At 39.4% G+C, this 27,150-nt stretch overlaps 1 protein-coding gene across 6 annotated transcripts in view; it reads left to right on the top strand.

Annotated features, from left to right (window-relative positions):
- RIMKLB (ribosomal modification protein rimK like family member B) overlaps window positions 1–26,333 on the top strand; it is a 41,240-nt gene extending 14,907 nt beyond the window's left edge. For 4 of the 6 annotated variants that reach the window (XM_017830145.1, XM_017830143.1, XM_017830146.1 and 1 more), the window contains 4 exons: window positions 17,686–17,916; window positions 19,829–19,915; window positions 22,867–23,070; window positions 24,475–26,333. In XM_017830145.1, coding sequence (XP_017685634.1) covers window positions 17,686–17,916; window positions 19,829–19,915; window positions 22,867–23,070; window positions 24,475–24,938 — 986 coding nt within the window. In that variant the 3' untranslated portion in view covers window positions 24,939–26,333. Of the gene's footprint in view, window positions 1–6,223; window positions 6,289–17,685; window positions 17,917–19,828; window positions 19,916–22,866; window positions 23,071–24,474 lie in introns of all 6 variants that reach the window. The other 2 variants (XM_017830149.1, XM_017830148.1) reach the window with 2 other exon arrangements.
- Window positions 26,334–27,150: the final 817 nt, after the last annotated feature.

Raw genomic sequence — 27,150 nt, 5'->3', positions numbered from 1 at the left:
CTGCAGCACTTAAATCAAAAGGGTAGACTGTGTGTTGGAGTGTGAGAGGTTAGGAGATACCACAAGTAGTGATGTGAAAAACTTAATCTTATGAAACTGACAGCTGTGCTTGCTTTACTAGATTTGTGAACGGGGTTCTCTATTACCTGTTCTTTAAGCAATGACAGTAGCTTTGGCTTTTTCCACCTTTTCTCCAAGTCTAGTAGTTTTCCATTTGTGAATGATGGGCAGTTGACTGATTCTCAGCGACTGTGAATATGAGGGAGACTGGAACTGCTGAACTTTGACCAGTATTGAGATGGGTCTTCTATTGAGCAGATGGTGTTTAAATTGATATGGACTTAAAGGAATACCAGTGTTCATGGACAAGTCCCTTTATTTACTTATTTTTATAAATTCTTGTCTGTAAAATGTGGTGAATTACCAGTTTCAAGAATTACTATTTCCTTTTGTATCTGCCCTTTGCTCCATGGAAAGAGTGGAATGAAAAGGAGAACAGCAATAACAAAAAGAATGCCACTACTGAAACTATTAATTATTTTTTATTTCCTTGTATTGTAAATAATTAACATTGACAATGTCACAAAAATTTGTAGTGGTGTCCTTAAAATGATTGTTCCTTGAATGGAAGAGCTCACATGATTTCTATATCTGTTTAAAGGCCTAGTCCATTTCAGGATTAAAAGTGTGATAAAATGCCTTTGTAATTGTCAAAAGTTTAAGCAAGTTGAAGCAGAATGTGTTACATGTGCTTTGACAAATGGAACAGAATACTTGAGAGCAAAGGTATTCTTCCGATGTTGTCCGAAAAATGCTGCTAGAATTACACTAATTAATTGTTTACCTGCATTAACGAGTAGAAAACCTTTCCTGTCATACAGCAAGTGCTTTTTCCATATAGGGCAGGTATTGAACTGGGGACTGTCTTGCTGTGCTTGTTACTCATCTTGACACATCTGTGAGTAAAACAAGGAAGAACAGCTATTGAAAGAGACACACTAGTGATTTGATCCGTTTTGTCAAGGTGTGAAGTAAAAAGACTAAATATGCCAGTGTTCTTTCTTTGATTTTTTAGCTAAGAAGGAGGTTGGACTGCAGTGACACAGTTATTAGGGTAGATGATTTTATTCACAGTAATAGTTGTAGTGTAACATCCATGAAATAATATGCTCAAAATCCATGCTATCAAAATCTGTATCTTGGCAGTTTCCATCTAAAGAATAATTAGATCTGGTAGGGAAACACAGCAGTCAAAAGATCAATAAATATTTCCCTTGAGTTCTAAGAATGTGATTTGAAAGTATCCTCTAGGTATCATGTTGGTTGTCTTTTGTTGGTACAACGCTGTGGAACTTTGAGGAGGATGATTTCCTTTTAATTTAAGTTTTTGCAAGGACAGAAGAGAAAGTTGTTTGTAAAAAGCTGTGGAAGTGTTCTCTTTAGCTGTTCAAAATATACAGCTATTATTTGTTTGACAAGCAGTTTAGGAATAGAAATAAGTGCACAGACAGAGCTGCTGGAGCACAGTGCAAATGTGATTTTTATTACAGGTCCCTCTGTTATGCTTACCATGTCTAAGATCAGGGCGTGAGTCTGGGAAGAAATACACTTCCGTTACTACCTCCACCAAAGACAGAAAATGTTAGACAAACTTTTTACACCCAGGCAAACGCCTCAAACTCCAGATTCTATAAACTGGCAGCTCTTCTCTCTGTGTGATTCCATTCTTAAGTGACATACTTATCTGATAAAGCATTGTATGATGTGTTCTGTGACACTGTAGATGGGTCTCATCTCACCCATCTAAACATTGCAGTGGGCCAAACCTTTCAGAGCTTTATTGCTTAGAATTTGTCCTTCCTTATTAATATACGTCTGCCCCCTCAGTCTTATCTTTTTGAGAGAGTTTTGGAAATTTTTTGCCAAGTCATTTAGTGGAAGGAGAGCACTTCAAGGAGAAAAGAATATGTTTTTCTGTTTTTCCTTAAATCCATAAGGATGTTTTTGGAAGGACTAGCTTAGAACAGGAACTCAATTCGGCTGAAGTAGCTTTTGCTGATGAAAGTAGGCATAAATTTGTCCCAAATTATTACCAATTCAAAAAATAATATGTTAAGCATCTTAGAGGTTTGTTTAAGCTTCACAGCTGAAACGTTTGAAACATTCACAGCCCTGTGTTATGCAAAAAAAGGACTTCTGGTGTTGTGGTCTTTTTTCTGCTCTGGGATGGGAGATACAGTTTGGTCTGAGCACACAATTTAAAATGGAGATCTTTCATGTTGGTTATACCTCCTCACTGACAGAGACCTGAATGGAGTCACTCATTCCATTCAAATATAGGGGGGACAAGATGATTGAAATTGGTTTGGGACTGGGAACTGAGGTGCCAGTGGAGAAAAATCTGGTGGGGAGGCAGTGTACTTGGCAAACATGTTGGAACAAGAAACGGTAACAGGAAGTGATGGCAGCGAAACTCTTGCTAGATAAGAAATTGCTTCCTGCAAGAAGGAAATTGGATCTGAAAACCAGTGCAGCATGGGTTGTGTGTTGAAACTCACAGACTGATCAAGGAGCCTCACATGGAAAACGAGTTTCAAGGCAAAGGCAGGCAATCGAGTGGTTAGAGTGGTATTCAAAATTGGTGGCAAAGAAATTATATGACAGTAGAGAAATCTGTAGTTGGATGGTAACTGGAAAAATAGGGAATAGAATGAAGGTGGGACAGAAAGGCAGTGGAAGCACAGGTGTTATATCTATGAATGCTGAGGGAGGTGAGTGGGGAGTGAGAATTTGGGGCAAAGCAAGCTGCATTCGGTAGTTGCTGACTTCTAATGCCTGGAGTGGGATCAGACGTGCAGATTTTCCTCTGCTGGTTGGTTACACAGATACTTGCTGTTGGTGGAGCCCATCCACCTTAAGGTGCTGGTCCACAGAGTGGCTGCAGCTCCAGTGCTGCTGACACGTAGCTGTCAGCTCAAGTGTCAGAGGCCTGTGTGGGAGATGAAACTGGTGTAACCCTCATGGCACTATTCCACCAGTGTCATGCATGTGTTACTTAGGTGCCAGGGAAGTTTGCTTTTGATTGTCTGCAAATGTATAGATAAAATACTATTATGAGTAGCAATAGCAAATGCCCAAAAATTAGAAATTTGCAAAATCAGATTTGCATTTTTGACTCCTTTGTTGTGCATTTGTTTTCAGATACTACACTTTAAATTACTTAATCACTTGCTGCTTTTTCTTTAGCCTCCTGAAAGTACAGGGTGTTCTGTTCTGGAAATATAACTTGAAGTGTGGTGAAGGAGAAGACAATTTGTAGGATGCCTTCTTTGTGGTTACATGAATTTGTGACAATTAAAGCAGAACATTGCTGGAAGAAAAGTGTTAGTCTGGTGAGTTAAATTGAACTGCTCAGAAATTGCCTTTAATTGCATGTTTTTGCATTTTCTGAGTGCCCAGACTTTAGATACTAGGATCAGCTGTGTGAAAAGAACTGAATACTTGCGTCCACAAATAAAATCAATCAGAGCAGCATGAGCAACTGCGAAATCACAGTCTTCCAAATGTGGCATCTAGAATCCCTTCTTTAACACTTACTTCTGGGTTTCCCTTCCCCATATGGGAAACCAGTAGACTACTCACTGATTTCCTGTGGTATTGACAAAATAAATTAAGATCATGAAGGACTTAGGTATTACTGTGATAAGCACATTAAATAAAACTCCAGGACAAATTAATAATGGTGTGTTTCAAGCAAGGATTTCAGTATACTAGTCCATGGACTACACACTGAACAACAGAAAATACAGTGCTGAGCAGCTGCTTGATAAGAGAGTGCTGTACCTCCTCTGCACATTAGGTATCTGCTGTGGGGAAAAATAATGTTTGTTTGTCTGACTGAAGACAGCATGTGGGTGGGCTAGTAGATCAATGCTACAGCTATATCTTTAGTTGTGGCTGTGTCTAACCTTTATGCTCTTGACTTTGCGGCTGCAATAGTTTTCTCTTAATGTAGCTTTTTAATGTAATATTGAATGCATACATTCTTTGTAAATAAAGTATGTGCAGTCACATAGGGACTGTGCTAGGTGCATCAACACTTTTTACTATCCAGGCTTTGAAAAATGTAGATGTAGGGAAAACCAGGAGTGATGGAATGATAACTAATTATTTGGGTAACCCAATAGTCTGTCTTTGAATAGTAGTCCATGGATAAATTTACATTCAAGATAATATGTGTCCTGTCAGTGAGAATGAGGAATTATTTTGCCTCATTGTCTAAATACCTGGAGGGGTTGCTCTTGTACATTGTTCTCCCTCATACTTGTTTCATGAATATGTAAAGTGGTGTGTCCCCATTGTTATTGTACTTCTCAGCTACTTTGGAAATTGGCTTATTCCGTTCTTGGAATTCAGTTTGGGTTCTTTTGACAGCCCTGCTTTCAGTGTTTATATTTCATATTTTATGAGGTGCCTTGGAGGCTGTTTTTCATGTTTAAGGACATCTTCATATATATAAAAAAGTAATATATTACTTTTGAATATCAACATGAAGTATTGGGCCTTCTGTTCCTGGATGAGGGATAGACTCATGGCATGAACTACATTCTTAGTTCTGTGGCCAGGCAAGATGCAATGCTTCGAGTTGAGATTTTTCTTAATATGAAGCAGGAAGGGAGTGCTAGTGAGCCTGGCTGAGCCTCCCATGGCAGAGGCAGTTAGTTGTTATGATAATGAAATTATTTTTTAGGAGTTTCAGTATTTCCTGCACTATCCACACTGTTGTTAGCTCACTGTTCTAGAAAGCAGAGCTTTCCAAATCTTATCTCTCAAATGCTGTGGGGCAGCTTTCATTCCTGTATTATGCCTTTTTCTTCTCAATGAAGAAGGTTTTTGTTCATAACAAAAGAGGCCATATCAAGTGCTCCTACTAATGTTACTATGTGTCCCTGTTTCCCTAACTCAGACAATGTTCATGAATATCCTGTAGACTAAGATTAAAGGTTTAACTCTGTTTTGTCTGGATTGCAGTCCATCTCTCCTTATTCCCAGTGAGACAGTTTTGACTTTTAAAGGCTTGAAGTAGCTTTTGTTCCACAAAAATAGTTTCAAACTTAACTTGGGACCTAAAGGACCCTTTGTGTCCCTGACAGCTTTCTACATCTTTCTGTGAAGGACTATCTTGTTGGATGCCTGCTTCCACCAGCAAAATGAAATGATGATGAGCGAGGCTTGTTTATTTATAGCTTAACAGTAAAAGCTTCACAAATTCTTTCCCTCCTTTGTTACTCTTCTTTCCAGACAGGATTGGCCTTTACCATATATTGAATTTCTTCTTCAGCCTCTTTCCAAGTTTCATTATGGTCACGGAATCAGGCTGTGGGTCCTGTTTCCTGCCCCCCTCTGTGAAAGCTATAGAAGCACTTTCCACTTTCAGCATGAGGAACTTAATTTTTAGTTTTTTAATGACTCTAAGAACTTGTCAGATGATCTTGATTATGCAAAAGAAAGAAAGAAAGAGTGTTTCCCAGTGAACCCACAAATCTAGTTTTAGCTGTGAAACACTGCCTTTTGGAGCATGCATCCAACCATTGCAGCCGGGGCATAGCAGTAAGTAACGTAAGAGGCCCGGCATACTGCAGGAGAAGGCCCCAGAGAATCAAAGGATAATTTGACTTCAAAGGGACCTTTAAAAGTCATCTGGACCAACCTTCTACTCAAAGTGGCCAACTTGAAAGCTAGAGCCTGCTCTGAAGTTAGATCAGGTTGCTTGGGGCATATCCAGTCAGGTTTTGAATATCTCCAAGGATGAAGCCTCCGCAACCTCTTGGGGCAATCTGTCACAAAGTTAAACCACCCTTATGGAGGTGGAAAAAATGCAAATATATGGTCACAACTGTGTTAGCATGCTGTATTAGTTGCTGATCTCTTGACTAGCTCTGTGTATTCCAAAGCAAAGCTACGTGTTTGTGATCCGCTCATTTGTGTAGAGCACAACCCTTCTCATTTTCACAGCCTGTCTTTCTGAAAGAGTCTTTATCCATTCACTGCATTCCTCAGGCATGGGAACTATCCAGCTGCCAATGAGGGGAGATTATGGGTTGAAGTAATGATGTAAGTGCAGGTAGAAAGGTAGAGAGAAGTAACTTAGTAATGACTGGAAATTTTTGAGATGTGCATGCTCATATCCTGCTTCCTTTTGTTTTTCTGTTGATCTTCCCAGGATCATTCTGGCCTAAGACTGAAATGGTTCTTTGTGCACTCCTCCTTACATGCTTGGGACTAAAGGTGAGGCAGGATTCTGAAAGTGCATGCCCTTTGTGGATGCTTTGAGGTGAATAAGGTCTGTGGTTGCAGCCAAAACGGATGCCATAGGTGCAAACTGCATGTCGTAATGCTCGTAATTATTTGTTGTGCTCGAACAAGTCTGGCAGCCGGGCCTTTATAGCAGTTTTGCTGCAAATGTTCCTTAACCTGTCTGAGTGGAAGCCACTGGAGAATGTATTATGTGCCTAGGTCAGAAGAGCAGGAGTTGGAAAACCAGGAGTCAATCTGACAGGCTCATTTTTACAAAGCTGGAAGCTGAGCTAGCATGGTGACCATAGAGTTGTAATTGTTGGAAGAAAAAACCCACCTCACAGGAGAAAATTCTATGGTCTCAAACCAGCATTATCTTGACAATTTAAACTGTTCAGATCCTTGCTGTCGTTCCTATGATCCAGGCTTCTCTGTTGCAGCTGACACGTGGATTGATCAGATCCTACAGTGAGCTAGTTTGGCTTGCAGTACCTGTAGAAATTGAATTCTACACAACAACAGAAGAGTTTTCTGCTGGTGTAGGAAGTTTACCTGCTCACCACTGGGTCTGGAAGCGCTAGTGTGGGTGATAGGGAGTGGGTGGTACTACATGCCACTGTAGGATTACATGGAGCTGGAGAGTAAAACTGTTGGCAGTCACAGTGACTTAAATTGTCTTAGAACCACAAGGTTGTGTGAGTGTTTTGTTCAACACTGGAATTTCTAAAGAGTTGCTTATTTCTTCCCCTTTCTTGCTTGGGCCTTCCAAGGTTCGTAGCATGCTGTTAAACCTTTTCCTTTCAGAATTTTTAATCTTCTTGAATTGTTAGAGGCAGAGTCTAGGAGTGAATGTAAATTTCAATTTTGTTACGAAGAACAGATCAAGAGTGGCATTTGGTAATGACATTTCCATGATTGTGTTGCTGTAAAGTGGAAGAACTTGAAGAAAAATGTAATCTGCAAATATTTAAAGGAGGTTTTTCAAGGAATCTATGGAAAAGGTAAATGAACTTAAGGAGACTTGTCATACCTGAAGCTGGTAAAAAAGCTTTTGTTTCTATTCTCTGCCAATGACTTGTCTGTGATGAGAACAGTAGCGTCATTGTGATTTTTGTTTCTTTGTAAATTGGGCAGGTGATCATTTCAGAAAAGACATGAGAGCTTTAGAGCTTGTAGTGTAGAGTGACTGTTTATAAAGATACTTAGGAACTTGTAGGGATTGGTAAACTCAGAATTACCCTTACAATCTAGAGATTAGTGGTGAAATCTCTTAAATGGGATGTCTTCAAAGGTCAAAACAAGCTGATATTGACGGACTCCCTTCTGCTTCCTTTAGTCTGCTGTCTGTGAATACAGTACTACTGCTGCATGATTTTTTTTATTTGACTGGACTGGTTGGAAGGACTGTGTACCTGTGTAATTCTGAGGAGCATTTTCTTTTAAGAGGAAAGTTACAGATTGTACAGAGTGTATTAATTAGGGAGCGTAGTAAGTAAGTATCTTAATTAGTTAACATGTTTTTGGCATTAGGTGGAAGCTTCTGCATCCGGATCAGGTGAGAAATAATACTGTGGTGTTTTCATTACAGTTTGGGCATGGAGCGTGTGTACAGCTACTGCAGTGTAATTTAACTCTTTAAAGCTGGGAAGAGGAAGCAAGCTCAGTGAGTGTGCTTACAGAGGTGTGGGAAAAATGTAATTCTTCTCTCCTTTGTTTTGTGAATGGTTTCATGTTAGTCTGTCAAAACGAAGAAATTTTCGGTTATAGCTTTGGGTTTAGAACAATTTTTTGGGAGGTGCAGCTGTTGGTGTAGAAAAATACTGTACTCGTGATGACACCTGGAACTGTTGTATACTGTATATCTGAGTAAATAAAGTTTTTCTCTGACACATTAAAAAAACACAAAGAAACAGAGAATCTCCGCGTTGACAGGAGTTGATATTATCTCTGCAAGCTTTGGAGTCAGTTTTAACTCAATTTTTTTCCAAAATATCACAGTTAAATTCCTTCCTTTTAGAAGGACACATTTGATTCCAAAATAAGTGCCTCCAATTCATAAATTTAATGCAATTTGATTAGAAAGGCCTTAGACTGCAATGGCAGGTCAAAAAAATAAGTTGAGGCGATCTTTCCATTCACCAGAATTCAGGCTCAGTTAAACATATTTAGGAAAAATTGGAAAGGACAGGGATTTGGATATAATCTATTAAAAGTTTTTGACAGTGTAGAAGTGCTTCTAGATGTGTTTTCTGTTATGGGAGACAGATAGGAAGGATATATGTCTTCATTACAGATTGAAAACTCACATGGGATGTTTCTCCACAGCAGTTTGCTTAAGTAAAAAAAGGGCAGATTACTGAGATAAAAGAAGTTATTGTTTGGTAGCAGAGAGAGGTGAGGTGCATTAAGTTGCGCATTTTAAAGATATTTAGTAGATTTTTGGCATTGCGGGAAAAAATTCAATTAATCTCAGATGGGTGAGAAACTCTGCCATTCTGGGTTGCTTGAAATCTTCCTTGAGCTTTCTTCCTACTTTTGGAAAGACCTTTCCAATTGCATTTTTTTTTTTCAGGTGTATCCTTAACTTTTTTCTCCTTCATCTGCTATTCAAAATGAACAGAAGTTGCACATTTAAAACATAGAAAAGACTGACCGTTTGTTAAGAGTAGAGTGAGTTTACAGTAAGGTATGTTTATGTGTATTTAGCAGTGTTAGGTTAGTGGTTGGACCTGATCTTAGAGGTCTTTTCCAATCTTAATAATTTTATGATTCTTTTCTTGTTCTGTAACATTGAAGACTTGTGTTTTAGGATGGGATCGTTTAATGTTTATGGATTTCTGCGTTTGAGGGGGGAGTGGATTCCAGAACTTGTTATCTCTAAGGCTGTCAGTGTCTATGGGCTCTAGATACATGATACAGGACAGACACTTTGCACAAGTGGGTATTCTACCAGTTAAAGATGCTTTTAGATTAAAACACTGTAAAGCATACTTATTTGACCCAGGAATGTTCTGAGATCCTCCTAGTGGGAGGTACAGAAAACCTAGTGAGGTGCAAGAAGTCTCACCTACAGACACAGAAACCAGGAGATCATGTCTAGGTTATAAAGAGATTGCTTTTGAAGCGTGGTCTGTGCTGAGCAGTGGGTTTAAGTGAAGGTTTAATAGAATCATAGAATCAGCTGGGTTGGAAGGGACCTCCAAGATCATCAAGTCCAACCCTTGATCCAACACCACCGTGTTGGACCATGGCACTCAGTGCCACATCCAGTCTCATCTTAAAAACCTCCAGGGACGGAGAATCCACCACTTCCGTGGGCAGCCCATTCCAATGCCTGATTACTCTCTCTGTAAAGAATTTCTTCCTAATATCCAACCTAAACCTCCCCTGGCAGAGCTTAAGACCATGCCCTCTTGTCTTACTGATAGTTGCCTGGGAAAAGAGACCAACTCCCACCTGGCTACGATCTCCTTTCAGGTAGTTGTAGAGAGTGATGAGGTCTCCCCTGAGCCTCCTCTTCTCCAGGCTAAATGTAAGCATTTGTTCTATTTTCCCCTTTTGCCCAGAAAGAACCCCTAGGCCAGAATGGCCATAATAACTTTGAGCATCATCATCCTTACCAAATTTTTCACCATTTTTAATAGCCTGTGCATTTCTAAGAATACTTCTGTATTCTTCCTGGGAAAGGGAAGAGGTCCTCTGAGTCCAGGAAGGGATGTGAAGTACAGGTGGTTTGACTCGGGTACCTGTTTGCTCTGTTTGGAGCTGCAGTAGTGACCTTTTGTGAAGGTTTTCACAATGCTTATGTTAGGAATTTATGAATTGAAGCTGGATGTGCTTCTCTTAATTTCTCTGTCCCCTGTTTCAGAATAGTATGGCATAGTACTGTTTTAGAGAGATTGGTTTTGTCTTTGCTCTGTGTGATTTCATTTGAACTGCTGAGCTATGGAAATGTATCTTGGCGAGAAACCGTTTTTGGTTAAATTTTTGTGGAGAAGGAAATTGAGGTCATATTAAACACATGGAATTAAATGTCAGCACTTGTTAATTTGGTTTGAAAATACTAGTGAGTAGGATAGGAAGGGAGAGAATATGCACTTAAAACACCTAGCACCGAAGTATTGTAGAAATCTCTTTCTTTGAACACTAGAATAAAAAAATAGCTTGGTAATACTAGATGTCAAAGAGGCTTTTACAGGGCAGAGAAATTTTGGAGAAATTGTGACTACTTAGTGTTCAGACTAATAAACTGTGGTTGTCAGGTGGTAAGTGATACAGAGAAAATTCCTGTGCAGCTTCAAAGGAGAAGTTTAGTGTTAATAAATTGGTGGTTCTCTAAAATTGCAGTGCTTAGCTGCTTTTCAAAGGTTAAGTTCTGGTTTAAATAAAATTGCATTTAAAGTGTGATACTTTATCTAGTATACAGCTGCCACAGGCAGCCACTTCTCAGAAGAAGAATTTAACTTCAGTGACTACCTCTGTCTTTGGCAAAACCCTCAGGAAATGTCAGCTGCTCCAAAATACTTACACATCTCCATGAACTTATATTTTTCAAATGAATTTGAAAAAATAATATATCACCCAATTTCTGGGAGTTCTATGTTGCTTAGATATAAGAGATACATAAAGTTAAATAGCAGCAAGCTTTTGAGGTATAGAATAGTACTTTGTTAATGATAATTCCACTTTTGTTAATTATTACTAAATTCTGCCACAGTCTTGATAGAATGTATATTTGAAGTATGCTGAGTTTTAAGAATTTTAGAGATCTAGTTGTGTTTAGTTTAGTGAGGGAATGTATATCTTATTATTGCAGTAATTTGCTATTAAAGTTTGGGATATCTCCCTTTTGGAGCTTGAAGCTTGCTTTTACATGGCAATTAGGGTGAAACACATTTAATTCCCTGCAAGTAAACTGTTAGTAATTATTAAACACTTTAGAAATTTAATGCAAATATTATGCAGTGTCTTGTGGCTGACAGATACTGGGAGGAGAGACAAACCAGAAATATTAATGCCCTGTTCTGAGACCAGGAGTGAGTCCAGGTTTGTAGAAAAATTCAGTGATTTATGTGAGAACAATTGATTAATTGGGAAAAGTAAATAGCAGGATGTAATATCCTCAAAATACGAGGAAATGTTTGTGTGATAGAAGGCTTGCCTGTTTTTCCCAGCTGAGTGAGATGACTTCATTATAATCGGCTTGCTGAGTGACTGTTCATCTGGGAAACGTTAGCAACTCCATGGATGGGTGGATGAATAAATTCATATGACAAAGTTGTGAGAGCTGGAGACTTTCAGGGTAGCGTACAGATCTCTGAGGAAAAATCTGGGTAATATTTCTGGAAGTTCTCAGACCCTGCTAGCTCCTGTAGGGAATGTGATGGGAGCTAATGTATGTTTTGTGCTTTTGAAACTTCATTCAGGTTTTATTTTTTGTAATGCTGCGTGCGCGATGACCAGTTGTTATTCCACTTGTACGCTTGTATGTCTGTTAGAAAAATACTCCACATACTGGATTTGTCTGAATACTGAAACACTTTTTTCCTGCTTCATTTTACTTATGTATTTCAGAGAGTTGGCATTTATTAGGGGTTTTGCTATGAGCAGAGGTAGTTACTGAAGTTAAAGTGGCTGCTTGGGGCAGATGAGGCCACAGAGTGAGGATTCCTTGCATAGTTATCCATGCTCTACATGAAATAATTTAATAGTCACACAATTTTCAGACAAATTCTGTGAAATATATACATTTGGAAGTCAGTTTGAAAGAAGATGACTTAATGACTAGAATGTTTTATGTTGCTGAATTCATGGCAGCACTGCATAGGGAGTGCTGGCAAACCCACCTTCTGTGCATCATTCCTGCTCTTTTGGTCTGTTTGGTCAGAAATGTGATGGGTAGCAAGGCAGTTACAGTTGTCTTCAGGCACAGAGTGAAAAGCTTGGTCTTTTTCATCATGGAAACCTGTTCCCTGATTTAGGTTTTTCTAATGTACATATAGAAGTAAAGGTAAATTTCTCCCTGGGGAAGTTTCTTATTTGTTATTCTTATGTCAGTATCCTTTGGGTTTCTTCCCCAGGCCGTATCTTCTGACATTTCCAGCTACTTTAATCTTTTCATCTGGCTTAGTCTGTCACTTAATACCGATCATTGTATAAAAATAGAAGCTTGGTATCAGTAATTTTATTTACATGTAAGCCCACCCAGATCTCCTTCTGCTTCTGTATTAAATACTTTAGGCATTTAGCTTTGTATCTTATTTTATTGAAGAAGTTGACTGTGATTCTTATGGTCACATGCTGTACTTGTAGACCTGTTTTGGAGTCCTAAGTATTTCATGGCCTTGGTGACTCAGTTTGCTTATTTTTTTTCCAAAATTATAATTTGGGCTGAAAATACTTTTATAAATTTATTTAATATTGCCAAGTTTTTCTGTTGTTGAAAATGCCTGATGTTTGCTATATCGAGAGCTATAAAAAATCTGAAATGATTTTTGATGTCCTTGTAAATCTTTGAGATTTTAGACCTGTCTCCTGAAATTATGTTCCTTCTTTGAAAACATTTGCATTGTTTCAGATAAAGTACAGTTGTTTGTAACATGGAAACTGGACATGAGATACTACTTTGCAGTAGTTACTAATCTGCTGATGAATGATTCTTGTAGAGATTGGAAGGGAATGGTGTAGGCTGCAAACTGAATATAATGAGTTTCAAAAATGTAAGCAATTTAAAATACTGCTTGGATGTGAATTAAAATGTTCAGAAGCCACACAGTTTCTCAATCTTGATCCTTTTTAGCCATCCATAATGCTGTCATGGCAGAAGTGTTTCCTAGAGTTTCTGGACTGCAAAAAAACTAGGATAACTGTGTAGATGAAACACCAATGCTTATAAATTGCAAAGGGTGTACTCTGACTGTGGTTTTGATTGGCTTGCAGAGGAGTGTTTGGTTTGCAGGCTCAAATACAGTGCCTGTATTTGAGCAGCAAGCTTGTCCCAGCTGTATTGTGAGATTCATGAGTAGTGTAGCATCCGTTCACTGAGACTTAAGGTCATGCATTTTGCCTTGTATTTTGCTGTAAGATGGGAACAAGCACATAGCTTAGGAGTCTTAGCTGATGGGCATCAACTTATTAAGTCAAGTTTTGTTTGTATGTCTGTGTTTTGAGGCATTTCATTGGGAATGTGTGCCACCTAAATGATAACTCTAAAGAGTGAGACTTTTCAGTTGAGAAATTGTGATTGTGAGATAAACTTGTCATAGAAAAGAGATCAGAAGGTACTGAAAAAACCCTGCATATGTTAATGAGGGTTTGGAAGTCCCAGAATTTTGTGAGTTTTTTTCCAAAATAAGTGCACCCACCCTAAAATTGTACTAAATCAGGTTTTAGAAAGGCAGCTGTCACCCAGCATATCTTGCTATACAAATGGGCTCTACCATGTTGGAGGTTAGCGTCTCAAGACCTTTTATTAGGGTATAGATACATACCTTCTTATCTCACTGGTAACAGAAGTAGTAGTGTCTGCCTCTTTCTTCAGTTTAACAGTCTGTCCATTTTCTGTGGTCTTCAAAGGTTCACGTGGTGGCTTCTATTTGTTTGGGTCAAAGTAGCCCTTTTTAGCAGAGACCAGCAACTTTGCATTTTAAGCTCACTTGCCATTCTTTGCGAGTGAAAAGCAGGATGACTGCTTGGGGCAAATGATGGATAATCATGCATTTACCCACTCAGTTCTATCATGTGCTTCTTCGAGCTGTTTTTGAGAGAAACTTGAGGCTTTTTGAGTTTGACAGATGCGGTGTAAGGGGTCAAGTTCATTCCCAGTTGATTAGAATTCACATTGCGAAAATTCCTTTATGTTTTGTCTGAGTGCTGTGATGTTTGATGTATAATGTTATAGGTGTACCGTGTTCCATTTTGGAGAGTTTTGTTTTGCAGAGGAAAAACAAAGGAAGCTGGAACGGAGTGAAAGAACAGGACTTGTTCAAGTTACATCTGTTTTTATTGTGTGATACGCCAACTCAGGAGTCTTTATGTAATAGAACCAAAGAATACCCACATGTTATATGATGACCTAAAAAATTGTTCCCCAGGCACTGATAAAATGGTTGTTTTATGATGAGAAGGTTCATAGTATTAGATAAGCATGAAATCTCCCTTTCCTGGCTTTTAATATTAGTACTTCAAAGGACTATATAGCTATCTGCCATTTCTGCACTGTCATAGGCATCCACTGGGAAGGACAACAAATGGACCAACTTGTTATTTGTTAAGGTATTTCTGTCTGATCCAAGCATCTGCCTTCTGTGTGTATGTGAGGTTGGTTCATTGTCCACAGGCAACTGTGAGTGTAACCTGCTAATACTATTTTGGGACCAGGATGGTACTATTACTGCAAAGAGAAGAGAGTTCATCTCAACTGTGTGCAGATTTGGGCATCACTTGGTCTGTTCAGCCTGGAGAAGAGGAGACTGAGGGGTCATCGCAGTTACAACTTCCTCATGAGAAGAAGTGGAGGGGCGGACACCAACTTCTCTCTGGTGACCAGTGACAGGACCCAAGGGAATGAAGCTGTGTTGGGGGAGGTTTAGGCTGGATATTAGGAAAAGATTCTTCACCCAGAGGGTGGTTGGACACTGGAACAGGCTCCCCAGGAAAGTGGTCACAGCACCAAGCCTGACAGAGTTCAAGAAGCGTTTGGACAACGTTCTCAGGCATACGGTGTGATACTTGGGGCTGGCCTGTGCAGTGCTAGGAGTTGAACATGATGATCCTTGGGGGTCCCTTTCAACTAAGGACACTATGATTTAAAAAAAAACTTTGATTACTTCTTAATCACTCTCTAAGTAATATCTCTGTAACATGTCTTTTTTTCCTTTATTCCTCTTCGCGTTCATGAATTATTTCTTTGGAAAATAAATTAATTGTGTGCATTAATGTCTTTTGTGTTACTGTTTTCAGCACATCATAGTGAATAAATATTATATCCTCAGCCTAGTAGGCATTAATGACCATTAACCTGATTGTTAACTAATGGGTCTCACATGGAATGCTGAATGCATGCTCACTCCAAAATGGCAGAATCTGGCTCTCCTTTTTACTGTAATAAAGCTGCTTCTGTTTGCAACACTGTGTTGCTGGGAAACTGCAGCTAATTTTTATGGCGCATGTCAGTAGTACTGATTCAAATTATACATTTCATTGAGCAGCTCTTCTTTTTGTTTGTAAACTGCCTTCTATAAGGGGAGAGAATTTTTTTGTTGTTGTTCTGTGGACAGCGGTATCTATACCAGAGAATATGACTGAATCTGGAACAAAGGCTCAGATTGTTCTGTTGATAACATCGTTGTACTTCCAAAGTTACTCTAGGGGGGATGGTGGCCTGGTTAAATTTACACCAGTTTGATAGTCAAGTCTAATGCAGGTATTCAGGAGAATTCCAGGTGAGGTATACGCATCTCCTCAAACTGCTGTTTTTCTGTTTCAGATTCCATGGTGCAAAACTTCAGCATGTGGCGTGACTTTAAAGCGAAACAACAAAATAGACTGAGAGATTATGAATTGGAAAATTATGTCGTTTTGGTTCACAACACAGAGACGGTGGCAATTTTGGGATTGTGTAGAATATGCACTCCTTTTTAAAATGATTGTTGCACAGCTTGCATGTGGATCAGGACATGCATGCAATTACATGGGCAAAAAGTGGGTGTAATTGGGCATGCACCTGAACAGGAAAATACATGTGTAAGGTGGAATCTGACTAATAAGTAAAAAATCTTTTGCTTGCTGAATCTATTCCTTTTCTGGCTAAAGGAGATGGTAGTCCATTTTGTGATGTTTACAGTCTGCTTAGGTTTGTAGCAGTGTCTTGTTTTTACTCTTGCTTGAGATGCCTCTATGAAATGGGAGGAGTGTGTGTCTGAAGCCTGCTTGCTTAAACACGCGAGTCATGTCAGCTGCAATGCGGCAGTGCTTGGTGCTAATGAGGTGAGCAGCCAGAGCACCCGTCTGCTTATGTTTGCTCATCTCTGTGCAATTATGGCTGTGGGGATTGGAAAAAGGAATTTGAATTGGATGTGCCTCTGTTTTGGCCTTTCCAGGGTGTGGTTCTGTGTCCTCCTGAGGACTGGGCAGCATATATCTACTTCCTTTTTAGGAGTTAGGTGATTGCTTCATTTTGTTTAAGGCAAGCTCTAAATACATCCTGGTTGGGAGAAGAAAAGAAAAAGAGGAAGTAGAGAGAGGGGAACACCCTCCCTTCTTTCACCCCCCATCTCTCACTATTCAAATGCACTTTCAAATGAAATAAATTCCTTGTCAATCTGTGTCTTCAGGTTGAATACATACAAGTCTGTATTTGTAAAGTAACATCTTTGGAATAGAGTAATCAGGTTAATCAGTTAATTTTGGCTAGATCTCAGTAGTTACAGCTGGCCTTTGGTAGGCACAGAAATGCAGATGCACTGTGATTTCTCAGCCCACCTGCTTTCTCTTTTTTAGCTGTTAAAGTGCTGACTACACTGTGAGCTCTGTATTTGATGCTGAAGTCATAAAGTTCTACTTTGAACATAAAGCGAGTAATGTGAATATCAAATCCTGTTGGTCTTTTCTCGTCCTCATATGCCAGACTGTCTTCATTGAGCTTGATGCCTCCCATCCAATCCTGTTGTATTCCTATTCCTGCTGCCTGTCTTTCAGTGTTTCTTTTTCAGAGAATTAGTCTATAAAACTGTAGGTCATGATTAATACATTGGTCTTGGTGGCAAAGCTGGCTTTCCTTCTAGTTCCTGCCTTTATGTGACAGGGTGCTTCCCTGTTAGCTGATAAGTTTGAATACTTATAAATCACATTGTTGAAATTACCTATGTTAAAAATAATGGGGGTTTTTTGTGTTTTTTTAAGGATCGTATCTAATCTCTGTTACTTTGGCAATATGTTTGTAATGTTATACCACAAACAGAGGGATCAATACAGCTGGGACTGGGAAAGCTATGAACTGCATCATGTAGGCAAGAACCAGTGGTGGGAGGCAGGAACCTCCTGAGCTGTTAATACAACTGATGTGAATGTAGTGTAGAGCTAACACCCATAGAAAGGATGGCGTGTCAGCCTAGAAAAAGTGTTCTTCACCCTGGAAAGAAGCCCAAGATTGTGTGCCCTAAATAAAGTTGTTTTTGCTTAGTCCTACCTTTAAGTGGGTTAAGAGTGACATGTATGAAACAGCACAACTGACAAGATGCATGGTAGGGAGAGTTGCTCTGTTTCAACACTCACTGTTGAAGTCTAGTATCTCTGTTGTGATCACAGATAGTGCAGTATTTCTTTGCCTGTTTACCTTTTGCTGATGGGATGGTAAAAAACTGGGATGTTTTTCTCTTCTGTCTTTAGGTCTCCGGGTGAAAGGGGAGCTTGTTACTTCTTACCCACAAGTGGTGGTTGTGCGTGTGCCAACACCTTGGGTCCAGAGTGACAGCGATATCACAGTCCTTCGCCACCTAGAGAAGATGGGCTGTCGACTGATGAATCGCCCCCAAGCCATCCTCAACTGTGTCAACAAGTTCTGGACGTTTCAAGAACTTGCTGGTCATGGTGTGCCTCTTCCAGACACTTTTTCGTATGGTAAGGCTTTTGGATCAAAAGGATAGCATAGTTGCTTACCACTGTTTACGCTTTTGCAGTACAAAGGATGTGAGTCAAGTTTTGGAAATCCATAGAAGTTCGGTAGCATGAGGCTAGTTCCACAGCTAAGTGCTCAGTAACCAGGAGAGGAAATTAAAGTTGCGACACTCAGGTTCTGGTTTTGGCTTTGTTTATTAGCTGGTAATGCTTTGAGAAGAGTACTTTAACTGTACCTCAGCCTTCCAAGCAACTAACTTTGGCTGTTACTGCTAAAACATTTTTAACTCTTTTCCAATTTCCAGAAACAACAGACAAGAACTTGGGGAACTAAATGTCCTAAGATACTACAGAGATCTAGCCTTTGTTAAAATCTGAAAGTAGATTAAACTTCTGTATGAATAAAAGTATCTGCAAATATATTAGCTTTTGTGGAAAGAGTACAAGCCCTTGTGTTCAGCTTTTAACAGTTGTTTGGGGTTTGTTTCCCATCAAAACAGCTAATTATTGTTTCTTGTGCCTGCCTCTCGAGTCTGTGGTTCCTGACAGAGTGCTAGATTAGAGGAACCATTTGTCTGAGCTACCCTGAAGCTCTTAATTCCAATCTATTAAAGAACTGAAGATACCTCTCAACCTTCCTTTCTTTCTTGAGAAATGCCAGTGCTTTCCTCCCCTTCGTGTTGTTGCACCAATAGGCTTTCGTAATGGGAATTTGGCAAAAACAGAAACAAACTTGACAAACAAAACCCATGGTTTTCTATTAATTACTATAAATTACTATTTCCATCACTTACTGTGAAAACACATCAGAGAAGAAACGCACCCTTTCTTTATACATGTAGTTGCTCTAACTCATTGAGAAAGGAATGAGTTTTTAATTTTTTTAGGGGAAGGGAAGACCAAGAATGATGGGATAATTGCAGAACATATCTGTTTGTTCATAACTCTCTGCCACTACTTTTAATGCCTGCCTCTGGAATTTGACAGAAGCACGACCTTTTTTTTTCTTTTTTCTATTATTTTTTCTAAACTGCAAGTATCAAGTTATCAGTGAGAGCTGGCTTTGCCAAGTAAAGCAGGATGTGCTGAATTACATGTTATTCCATGGCATGCATTAAAATCCATGGTAGGGTAGTGATGGCTGCTGCTGGCTTTGTGACCAGCTGCTGGCTGCTGTGGCTTTTGACTTGTGCGCTTTACTGCACATGCTGTTAGAGGGGCTCATCCCTTTGTCTGCTGACTTTCTCGTCTTTTTCTTGTACTTGGTCAGTCTTCTGTGAATTGAATTCAAAGAACCTTGGAGTATCAACCATAATCGTGTGAATGGCCATTAAAAGCTACTCTCTAAGGTCCTTACAGATGCAGTGAGATTAAAAGGTTTAAGTACTACATTAGGATATAGGGAGAATGAGATACAGGGCACTTGAGCCTTGGAAAGGGGGGAGGTGGAGTGACAAAGTATTGGTTGTTGCTGCTCTCTGGATTATGCCTTGTCATTGTATTCCATGTTGCTTTCCTGGTTAGTAGTTTGGATGGAACTGTTACTAGTGTTATGTCTCTGCTATTTTCCTTTTAGACACTTGAAAAGGTGGGAGTTAGAATAAAAAGGGTAAACTTGAACAAGATGATAGTCAGGTCATTCAGATTTGGAAAATTAGATTGAGCCTTTTGCAATTGTGATCAAGAGGCCTTTGTCAACTTGTGTCTTCAATTTCAAAGGAAGTAGGAGTTAGTATCCCACAGATCACAAGCACCTTCAAAGTCTGACCATGCTCCATGACCAAGTTTCTCTTAACTGGTAGTTTTTAATGCATTGTCTAAGCTGTAAGGGTGGGAGGAAGATATGCCAGTTACATCCCCAATTAGGCCACACCAGACTGGTGGCACATAATGTTGTTGGTTTTCTTTTTGCCAGGTGGTCATGAGAATTTTTCCAAAATGATTGATGAGGCGGAAGTGCTGGAGTTCCCTATGGTGGTGAAGAACACGCGGGGTCATCGAGGTGGGTGTGAGGTCAGGGGTTGAGGCCAAGGAATGTTCTGAGCAGCACTCTAAGATTTGGTCTCATCAAGGAATGATAGTTAAGAAGGTCTTCTGTTAGGTGCTGGACTTCTTTCCAGTACATATAAATTTTATCCCACTTTGACTTCTGAATGTTGAATAGACTGCAACACTGGGAAACAGCTTCAGTAGGGCCTAGTCTTGCAGTAGTGTGGGGGGAAAGGGGTTCAAAATTATGGTGCATTGGTGACTTCTGTGGGGAAAGCTTCGAACTGGAATAATGGAAGGTCGGGCCTTAGGAAAATAGAGAGAAGTCTACATGGATTTTAGGGATGCTTTTAAATAGGCTTAAGAAATGAAATCTCAGTTCATTCAGTGACTTTTTTTCTACTTGACTTTGTTTGTAATTAGGATTCTAATTTAAATAAAATCTTACGTATTGTTTGTCAAACTGGATCTCTGTTTTTCCGAAAAATACCTCTGACAGTGCCAGTGGTATTACAGCAGGTTCAGATTAGATTTTTCCTGTTATTAGTCTTTTATTTTAACTATTGGATATGAAACAACACATTAACTTAATTTAGTGTTAGATAGCGATCTACTAAAGGAAAATAAGTATGAATCAATTTCAGAGGTTATTTGCACAGGTTGTTGCTCTGTTCTTAATATACTTTAAAACCAATTAAAAAAATACTAGAAATATAAACAGACTAAAAATGAAGTTTGAGCACATAAACCAGCAATTGCCTTAAACAAAATCACAACTAAAAGACAACACTTCTTCCTTCTTATTGTGTGTCAGTTTGCTGCCACTCTATGCTGCTCTGGTGCATCTCTTCTGCTGGCTTGAGTGCTTCTGTAGTAAATGGAATCAGGAACTGATGCTGGATGAATCTAGATGGGTTATTTTTACTTAGATTAATTCCTTACATGACTTAGCACTTACTCGTACAAATGCTTGTCTTGGTGTAATGGAAGAGTGAGAACAAAATGGTGGGGCTGGGGAAGATGAGACCTGCTTATCTTGGTGGTAACACCACTTTGGTTTTAAAAGTGTGTGTGGAGCTTTAAAGCCAAGTTGGAGTTTGATTTTGCAGCAAGCTGAATTTCACAACTGTAGAATATCTGAGACAGTGGATTTGACTTGACACTGCCTCTAGTTAAGATCTGTAAAATAATGATAGTTACAGCTATTGACTTCCTTCTCCTTTTTTTAGCTAGGATACATGTAAATCTGTTTACAAGTTTTGCTTTTAGAGCACTTTAAATTCCAGGCATTCTAATGCAAATTTATGCACAGTACATATCCTTTCACATTAAGAGAGTTGAGGAAACTTTTTCACATTAATTGAAGAACAGCCACTTAGAAATGGCATTTAAAATAAACAGGCAAACATGGTCATAGGTACTGGTGGATGAATAAAAGTAATTTTAGCTGTGTTTTCTGTGCAATTTGCTGCTGCAGCAAATGTGCCAATCTTATTTTTGCCAAGATGTTGTGATGCTGCATAATTCCCAAGAACTACGGAGTTTCCCTCCATGGCATCATTCTTCCTATTTAGTTTCAAGAATGCAGTAGGATTATTAAGTGCCTGTAAGAGACATAAAGCTTGGAATAGGAGAAAGGAGAAGAGAAAGCACATGGAGGTTTTTGCTGTCTTGTCATGATTTTTAAGCTTACATTCTCATTTCTCTGTAATGAGAAATTCTGTGTTCCTCAAGCAATGTTCTGTGTTATGGAGACCTTAAATCCTGACTAAAGAGGCTGCCCCAGTTGAGCTTTGGAGCACTTGGTGGAATTCTTTACATATTATTTCTCCTCCTTGTGCTACCGCTGCATTTCCGTCGCCTTATTTAAGATAAGCAGTTTATCAATTTATTTTTGTACTCTGTTAACATTGTGACATAATTTGAATGACAGTTCTGCGACAAGAACTGTGCAGCCCTATTGCAAAACATAAGTCTAATATGACATAGAAAGAGCCCTTAGGAAAGGGGAAAAGGAGTTGGGAAATGTAGCTAAAGGTGGGAAGGAATGCAGTCTTTTAAGATGAGAAATGAGGTGGAAATTGGTCTGTTTCAGAAGTGACTTTCATCAGTATTGGTAAAATTGGGAAAGAACAAAGAAGTCTTTGGTGTGCTCTAGAAGGGAAGGAGAATGAAATGACATATTTTAGGTTAAAAATTCCAAGTCCTAGAGGTGTTGCTTGCAGAAAAGGTAATGATTTCTGAAGAGTTGTTTTTCGGGGTTTTTTTTGTAAATTGTAGTATATTCCATTCATTTCATGTCTTGTGGAATCCACTAAATTATCTTGGATACTGTAGTATTTTCCTCTGAATGTAGTTGTTCCACTGCAGAACCTCATTCTGGAATTGTAAGCCTTTGTAGGTAATGGGAAGAGCAGCATTCAGCAACTTCCCAACAGGGAAGTGGTTGATTATGCAGTGGCACACTTGTGGCTTCAGAGTTTTTAGTTGCCCAGTGTTTAACAGTTTCATGTTGTTGGTTCCTGTGTGTCAAAGCTGTAGGTTGTGGGTCCAGTCCTCTTGGATGAATAAAATTGTTATTAATTAAATGTCTGCTGCTCTTTAAGTATTTCTTCCCTTTTTTCCTCTCATTAAGGACTTGTACCAAAAGGAGTAGAAATTGCAAGACCACCTCCTTTATCTACAAGTTTTTCTTTTTTCTTTCTTTTTTTTTTTCTTTTTTTTTTTTAACTCCTCACATGTCTCCTCAGCTCTGTCAGCAGCACTTGAACACTTAAAAGCACTGCATCGGTGGAACACTGTTGTCCATGGCAGAATTTGTAAATGGGTATATGGGTATATGGATGGGGCCTCTGAGAACAGGCAGCATGCTGGTCAGAGGTTTTACTTTCATGTGCTGAATCACTGATGCAGCTCAAATGAGTAGCTGTTTACAGTCTTCTGATGTTCTTTTTCTCCGTACAGGTAAAGCTGTGTTCCTGGCACGAGACAAGCACCATTTGGCCGACCTAAGCCATTTGATTCGTCATGATGCCCCTTACTTATTTCAAAAATACGTTAAAGAGTCCCATGGCAAGGACGTACGTGTCATCGTAGTAGGAGGCCGTGTGGTGGGCACCATGCTCCGCTGCTCAACAGATGGGAGGATGCAGAGTAACTGCTCACTTGGTAGGAAAAGCACTGTTCGTAGTTTTGGTCAGAATTTTTCAATCCAGCTGAAAAATCACAAAGCCAACTGAAATAACCTGCAGGTTTTATTTTGTATTAATTGCGTTTACTGCTGGGGGCTTGCAGAGGGAACATAAGAGTAGGGATTAAGTAAGATGCATGTTGAGCAGACACAGAGGGAGAGACATTCTCTGCCCACAGTATTAGATGGATAGGATGAATGAAAAGCAGGGGAAAGTTCTGGAACACAAATGGAGCAACTGATGTGGTAGTGGCAGTTTCACGCTAATGCCATGTTATCATTTGTTCCATCCTGTTGAGAGGAACAGAAAAAGAAGGAAGACAGAAAGCGACACTTAAGGGAGGTGGAGGAGAGAGTTGGCAAGAGGGTACAAGAGAATGTTAAGAGAGGAAACTGTTGAAGGCAATAAACAGTTGGATTGCATTGTGCATCTTCTGTGCTACCTTAAGTCTGTCAAGTTCCTCTCTGCAACCTCTTCCCTCAAAGACCGTATGTGGAAGGAAGAGGAGGTTACTGCATTGATTGTAGCATACTCAGAACTGAGACTGCATAGCTTTGGACACAGGATTTATGAAGGTAAAAGGAGGAAGGAGTGTTGAGGTTGCCTGACTAAAACTGTACTGAACCTGAGCAGGGTTAGGATAAAATATGTTCATGTGTAGTACAGTTTTGGTTAGTCAAAATGCCTGAGAGGTTTTAGTTACTACCTGATGCTGAGGAAATGTAGCCTGAAAGATTTTTCTGCTAAATATTTTTTTTTTTTGTTATTGTTGGGGTATTTTTTTAACTTAAGTATTGTGATAGATGAAGTCTGAGTCAGTTAATACTTAGATGATGGACTGTTAACTGGACTGGCTGAGGTTCAGACACAAATGATCCCTAGTTCTTGCTTTAAAGGCAGTAACCTGTGATGACAAGTTGAGAGGGGACATAATAAGTAGACGACGTCTTAACCCCCACTCCCCTCAATTATATTTGTTAGAGCTGAAGTCTTATCAAGAGCTTGTGACAACTTACAAATATGTAGGGAAAGCCTCTACCTTAGAAGGAACAAGTGTGGTTTTCTAGTTCATTTTTTTTAATATCCTGGGATCATAAAAATGTGTGATACTTTTTCTGGACTAAAAAGTCATCACTTAACTGCTTTTTAAACAAGTCATAGTCTTGACCTGCCAAAGGCAGGTCAGAATATTTTGAAATCCTCCTGTGGCTTCAAGTTCATTAGTAGTCACAGAGGAAAAGGAGGTTGATTTCTGAGTCATCAGCAGTCTGCCTGCAGGCTCACTTTGGAGCTTCCCAACAGAAAAGTTCTAACCAGTTGAGAAGGATGTCAGTCACCCATGACCAGAGTACAGACAGCAAGTTTTTTTCACTTTTTCCAGGTGGTGTAGGAATGATGTGCTCACTGAGTGAACAAGGCAAGCAGTTGGCAGTCCAAGTGTCAAACATCCTGGGGATGGATGTGTGCGGCATTGACCTGCTGATGAAGGACGACGGTTCATTCTACGTCTGCGAGGCCAATGCAAATGTAGGTTTCATTGCCTTTGACAAGGCTTGTAATTTAGATGTAGCTGGTATCATAGCGGACTATGCCGCTTCTCTGCTCACCCCCGGCCGCTTGACGCGGCGCATGTCCTTGCTCTCTGTGGTGTCCACGGCAAGCGAGACTAGCGAGCCAGAGCTGGGCCCTCCAGCTAGTGCCGCTGTCGACAATATGAGTGCTAGCTCCAGCTCTGTCGACAGCGACCCTGAGACCACGGAGAGAGAGTTGCTCACCAAGCTCCCGGGGGCTCTATTCAACATGAACCAGCTATTAGCCAATGAGATTAAACTCCTGGTGGAGTGATGCCACGTGTAAATAGATGACCAACAGAACTCTCTCTTGTAAATTTTTTTTTTAAGCCAACTTGCAATGCTGTTTATCAGAGACGCTCAGAGGAAATGAGGAAAGGGGGTGGGTGTGTCAGTCAAGAGAGCAAGAGTAAAAGGCACACGTGCTGTGATTGCTGTCCCTACCTTTTTGCAGAACATTAAATTGTCTTCATTCGTCAGCATCAGCTTTACAATAAAGATGTTCAGTTCATAACCAGGCAGCAGATTTATTTGAATGCTGCTTTGGTCCCCAGATATATTGCAGTTCATGTGTCTTCACAGGCAAGCATTGAAGCATGATTCACACTCGAAGATTTTCAGAAAGTTGTCTGGCAGCTCTCTAGAAACTTCTGTGAATTACTGCACCAATAAAGTCTCTTCTACCTCTGTAAGGCTTGATCCTGTAAATTGCTGAGTGCCTCAAATTCTTTATGTGAGTTGAAGGTGTTAAATACCAAGTATTTCAAAATTCCTGGACACCTACTTTTCCTACTCTTGTAAGTGGGAGCTGTAAGTTCAGGATCCTTTTAAAGTCATCACTTTCTGACCTTGCAGGATATGGCCTTTCAAATGATGAGGCTGAGAGAAGCGTCAGTTGACTTAACAAGAACTTTCTGTAAAAGTCTGTAAATTGTACCATCTTGGTATTAAGTGGCAGCTTTGTGTCTAAATTTCTTTATAAAGCTTTTGAAGGAGGATATTAGTACTTGTGTTTTTCTCATTTCAAATCCTGATTTTGGAAGGTATCTAGGAGAATTAGTCATATTCTATTTGTGGGCAGAAATGGCACGTTTTAACTATTTTTTGCATGGTTGGAGGAGATAAACAGCACTGTAATGTTTGGTATACAAAATGATGTTTAATCCAATGTGAAAATGAATTACACTAGTTTAAAGCAAACGTGCATCGACTTGTATTTGTTAGTGTTTTAGTCTTTCTGAGAGAGATCTGCAATGTTAATGTTCCTTTTTCTTTTAATACATGCTAGTCCAACACTCCCTTCTCTATGCCTGCATCTTTAACAGTGGCCAAAGTGAAAACACCGCAGACTGTTTGTTAAGAAAACACTGAGATATAGCCTGTACATTGTTGGGGTTTTGTTCATTTGTTTTTATTTTTCACTTTTTTTCGGAGGGAGGAATGTGGTAAGGCGTGGAGGAGGGAAGAGCTGGTTAAAAGTGATTAGTCGTTCAGAGGAACTTTAGAATAAAGCAGTTCACACAATACGTACCAGGCTTACTTTTTCCCCACTGAACATAAAAGCTGATGTTGGCAGAAATCCAAAGAGTATAACTGGGGAGAAATACTCAGTTTGTAGCTTTGGGAAAAAAACGCGTTAGATTTAAAAAAAAAAAAAAAAAAAAAAAAAGAAAAAGAAAAAAAAAAAAAAAGAGGGAAAATCCTCAATTTAAATAAAAGAAAAAAAATAAAAGAAAAAAGTATATAACCTAGGTCCACAATCAATCAACAGATTGATCCTGGACCCTTACATGTGTGTGGTGTGAGTGCACACACTTGTGTGTGTTTGTGTGCACGCGCATTTGTTTTGCTTGATTTCTTTTGGGGTTTTGGCTGTTTAGCTCCTAATTTTTTTCCAGGCTTCCTGATTTTCCCTAATCCTTCTGGCTGTGCATTTTCTCATTAGCCTTGAGCTGGTTTGGAAAACAAATAACCAAAACAGATACTGAGCTCATTTTTCAGTCCTTGTCTTCCTCCTCCTTTTCCTCCTCCTTCTCCCTTTTCATTCCCCTCTTATTCTCTGGGTTCATAAAACCCTGGAACTATAGATATATATAGAGAGATAAGCCTCTTTTTTAAAAACATAAAGTAAAACGTTTACAATTGAAAAATAATCTTGTGAAAATAGGTTTTGTTTGGAGGGGGGTTGTGTGTGTGCAATGCTGCTGTTTTCTGGATACTTTAATGGAGCATGTCCCATGTACCCTCTGAGGTTCTGCACTGCCCACCTCTGTGGCCCTTCCTCACCTCTCTGCTGCTCTGCTGTTTTATCTTCACTTGGACCTTAAACACAACTCACGGACACTATGCAGAGAGTCTTCAAGAGGCAATAAACAGAACAGTATTAACCTGCTTTATGGAGGTTTGATCATGCTTCTTTGTACAGTTTGGTTTTTTTATTTTAAAAGGAATGTAATAAAATGGCTTTTTTTTTTTGTAGAATTAAA

This window comes from Lepidothrix coronata, unplaced genomic scaffold (genome assembly GCF_001604755.1).
Source record: "Lepidothrix coronata isolate B3197 unplaced genomic scaffold, Lepidothrix_coronata-1.0 Scaffold174, whole genome shotgun sequence".
Classification (NCBI taxonomy): domain Eukaryota; kingdom Metazoa; phylum Chordata; class Aves; order Passeriformes; family Pipridae; genus Lepidothrix; species Lepidothrix coronata.
This window is presented reverse-complemented; position numbering and strand designations above follow the sequence as displayed.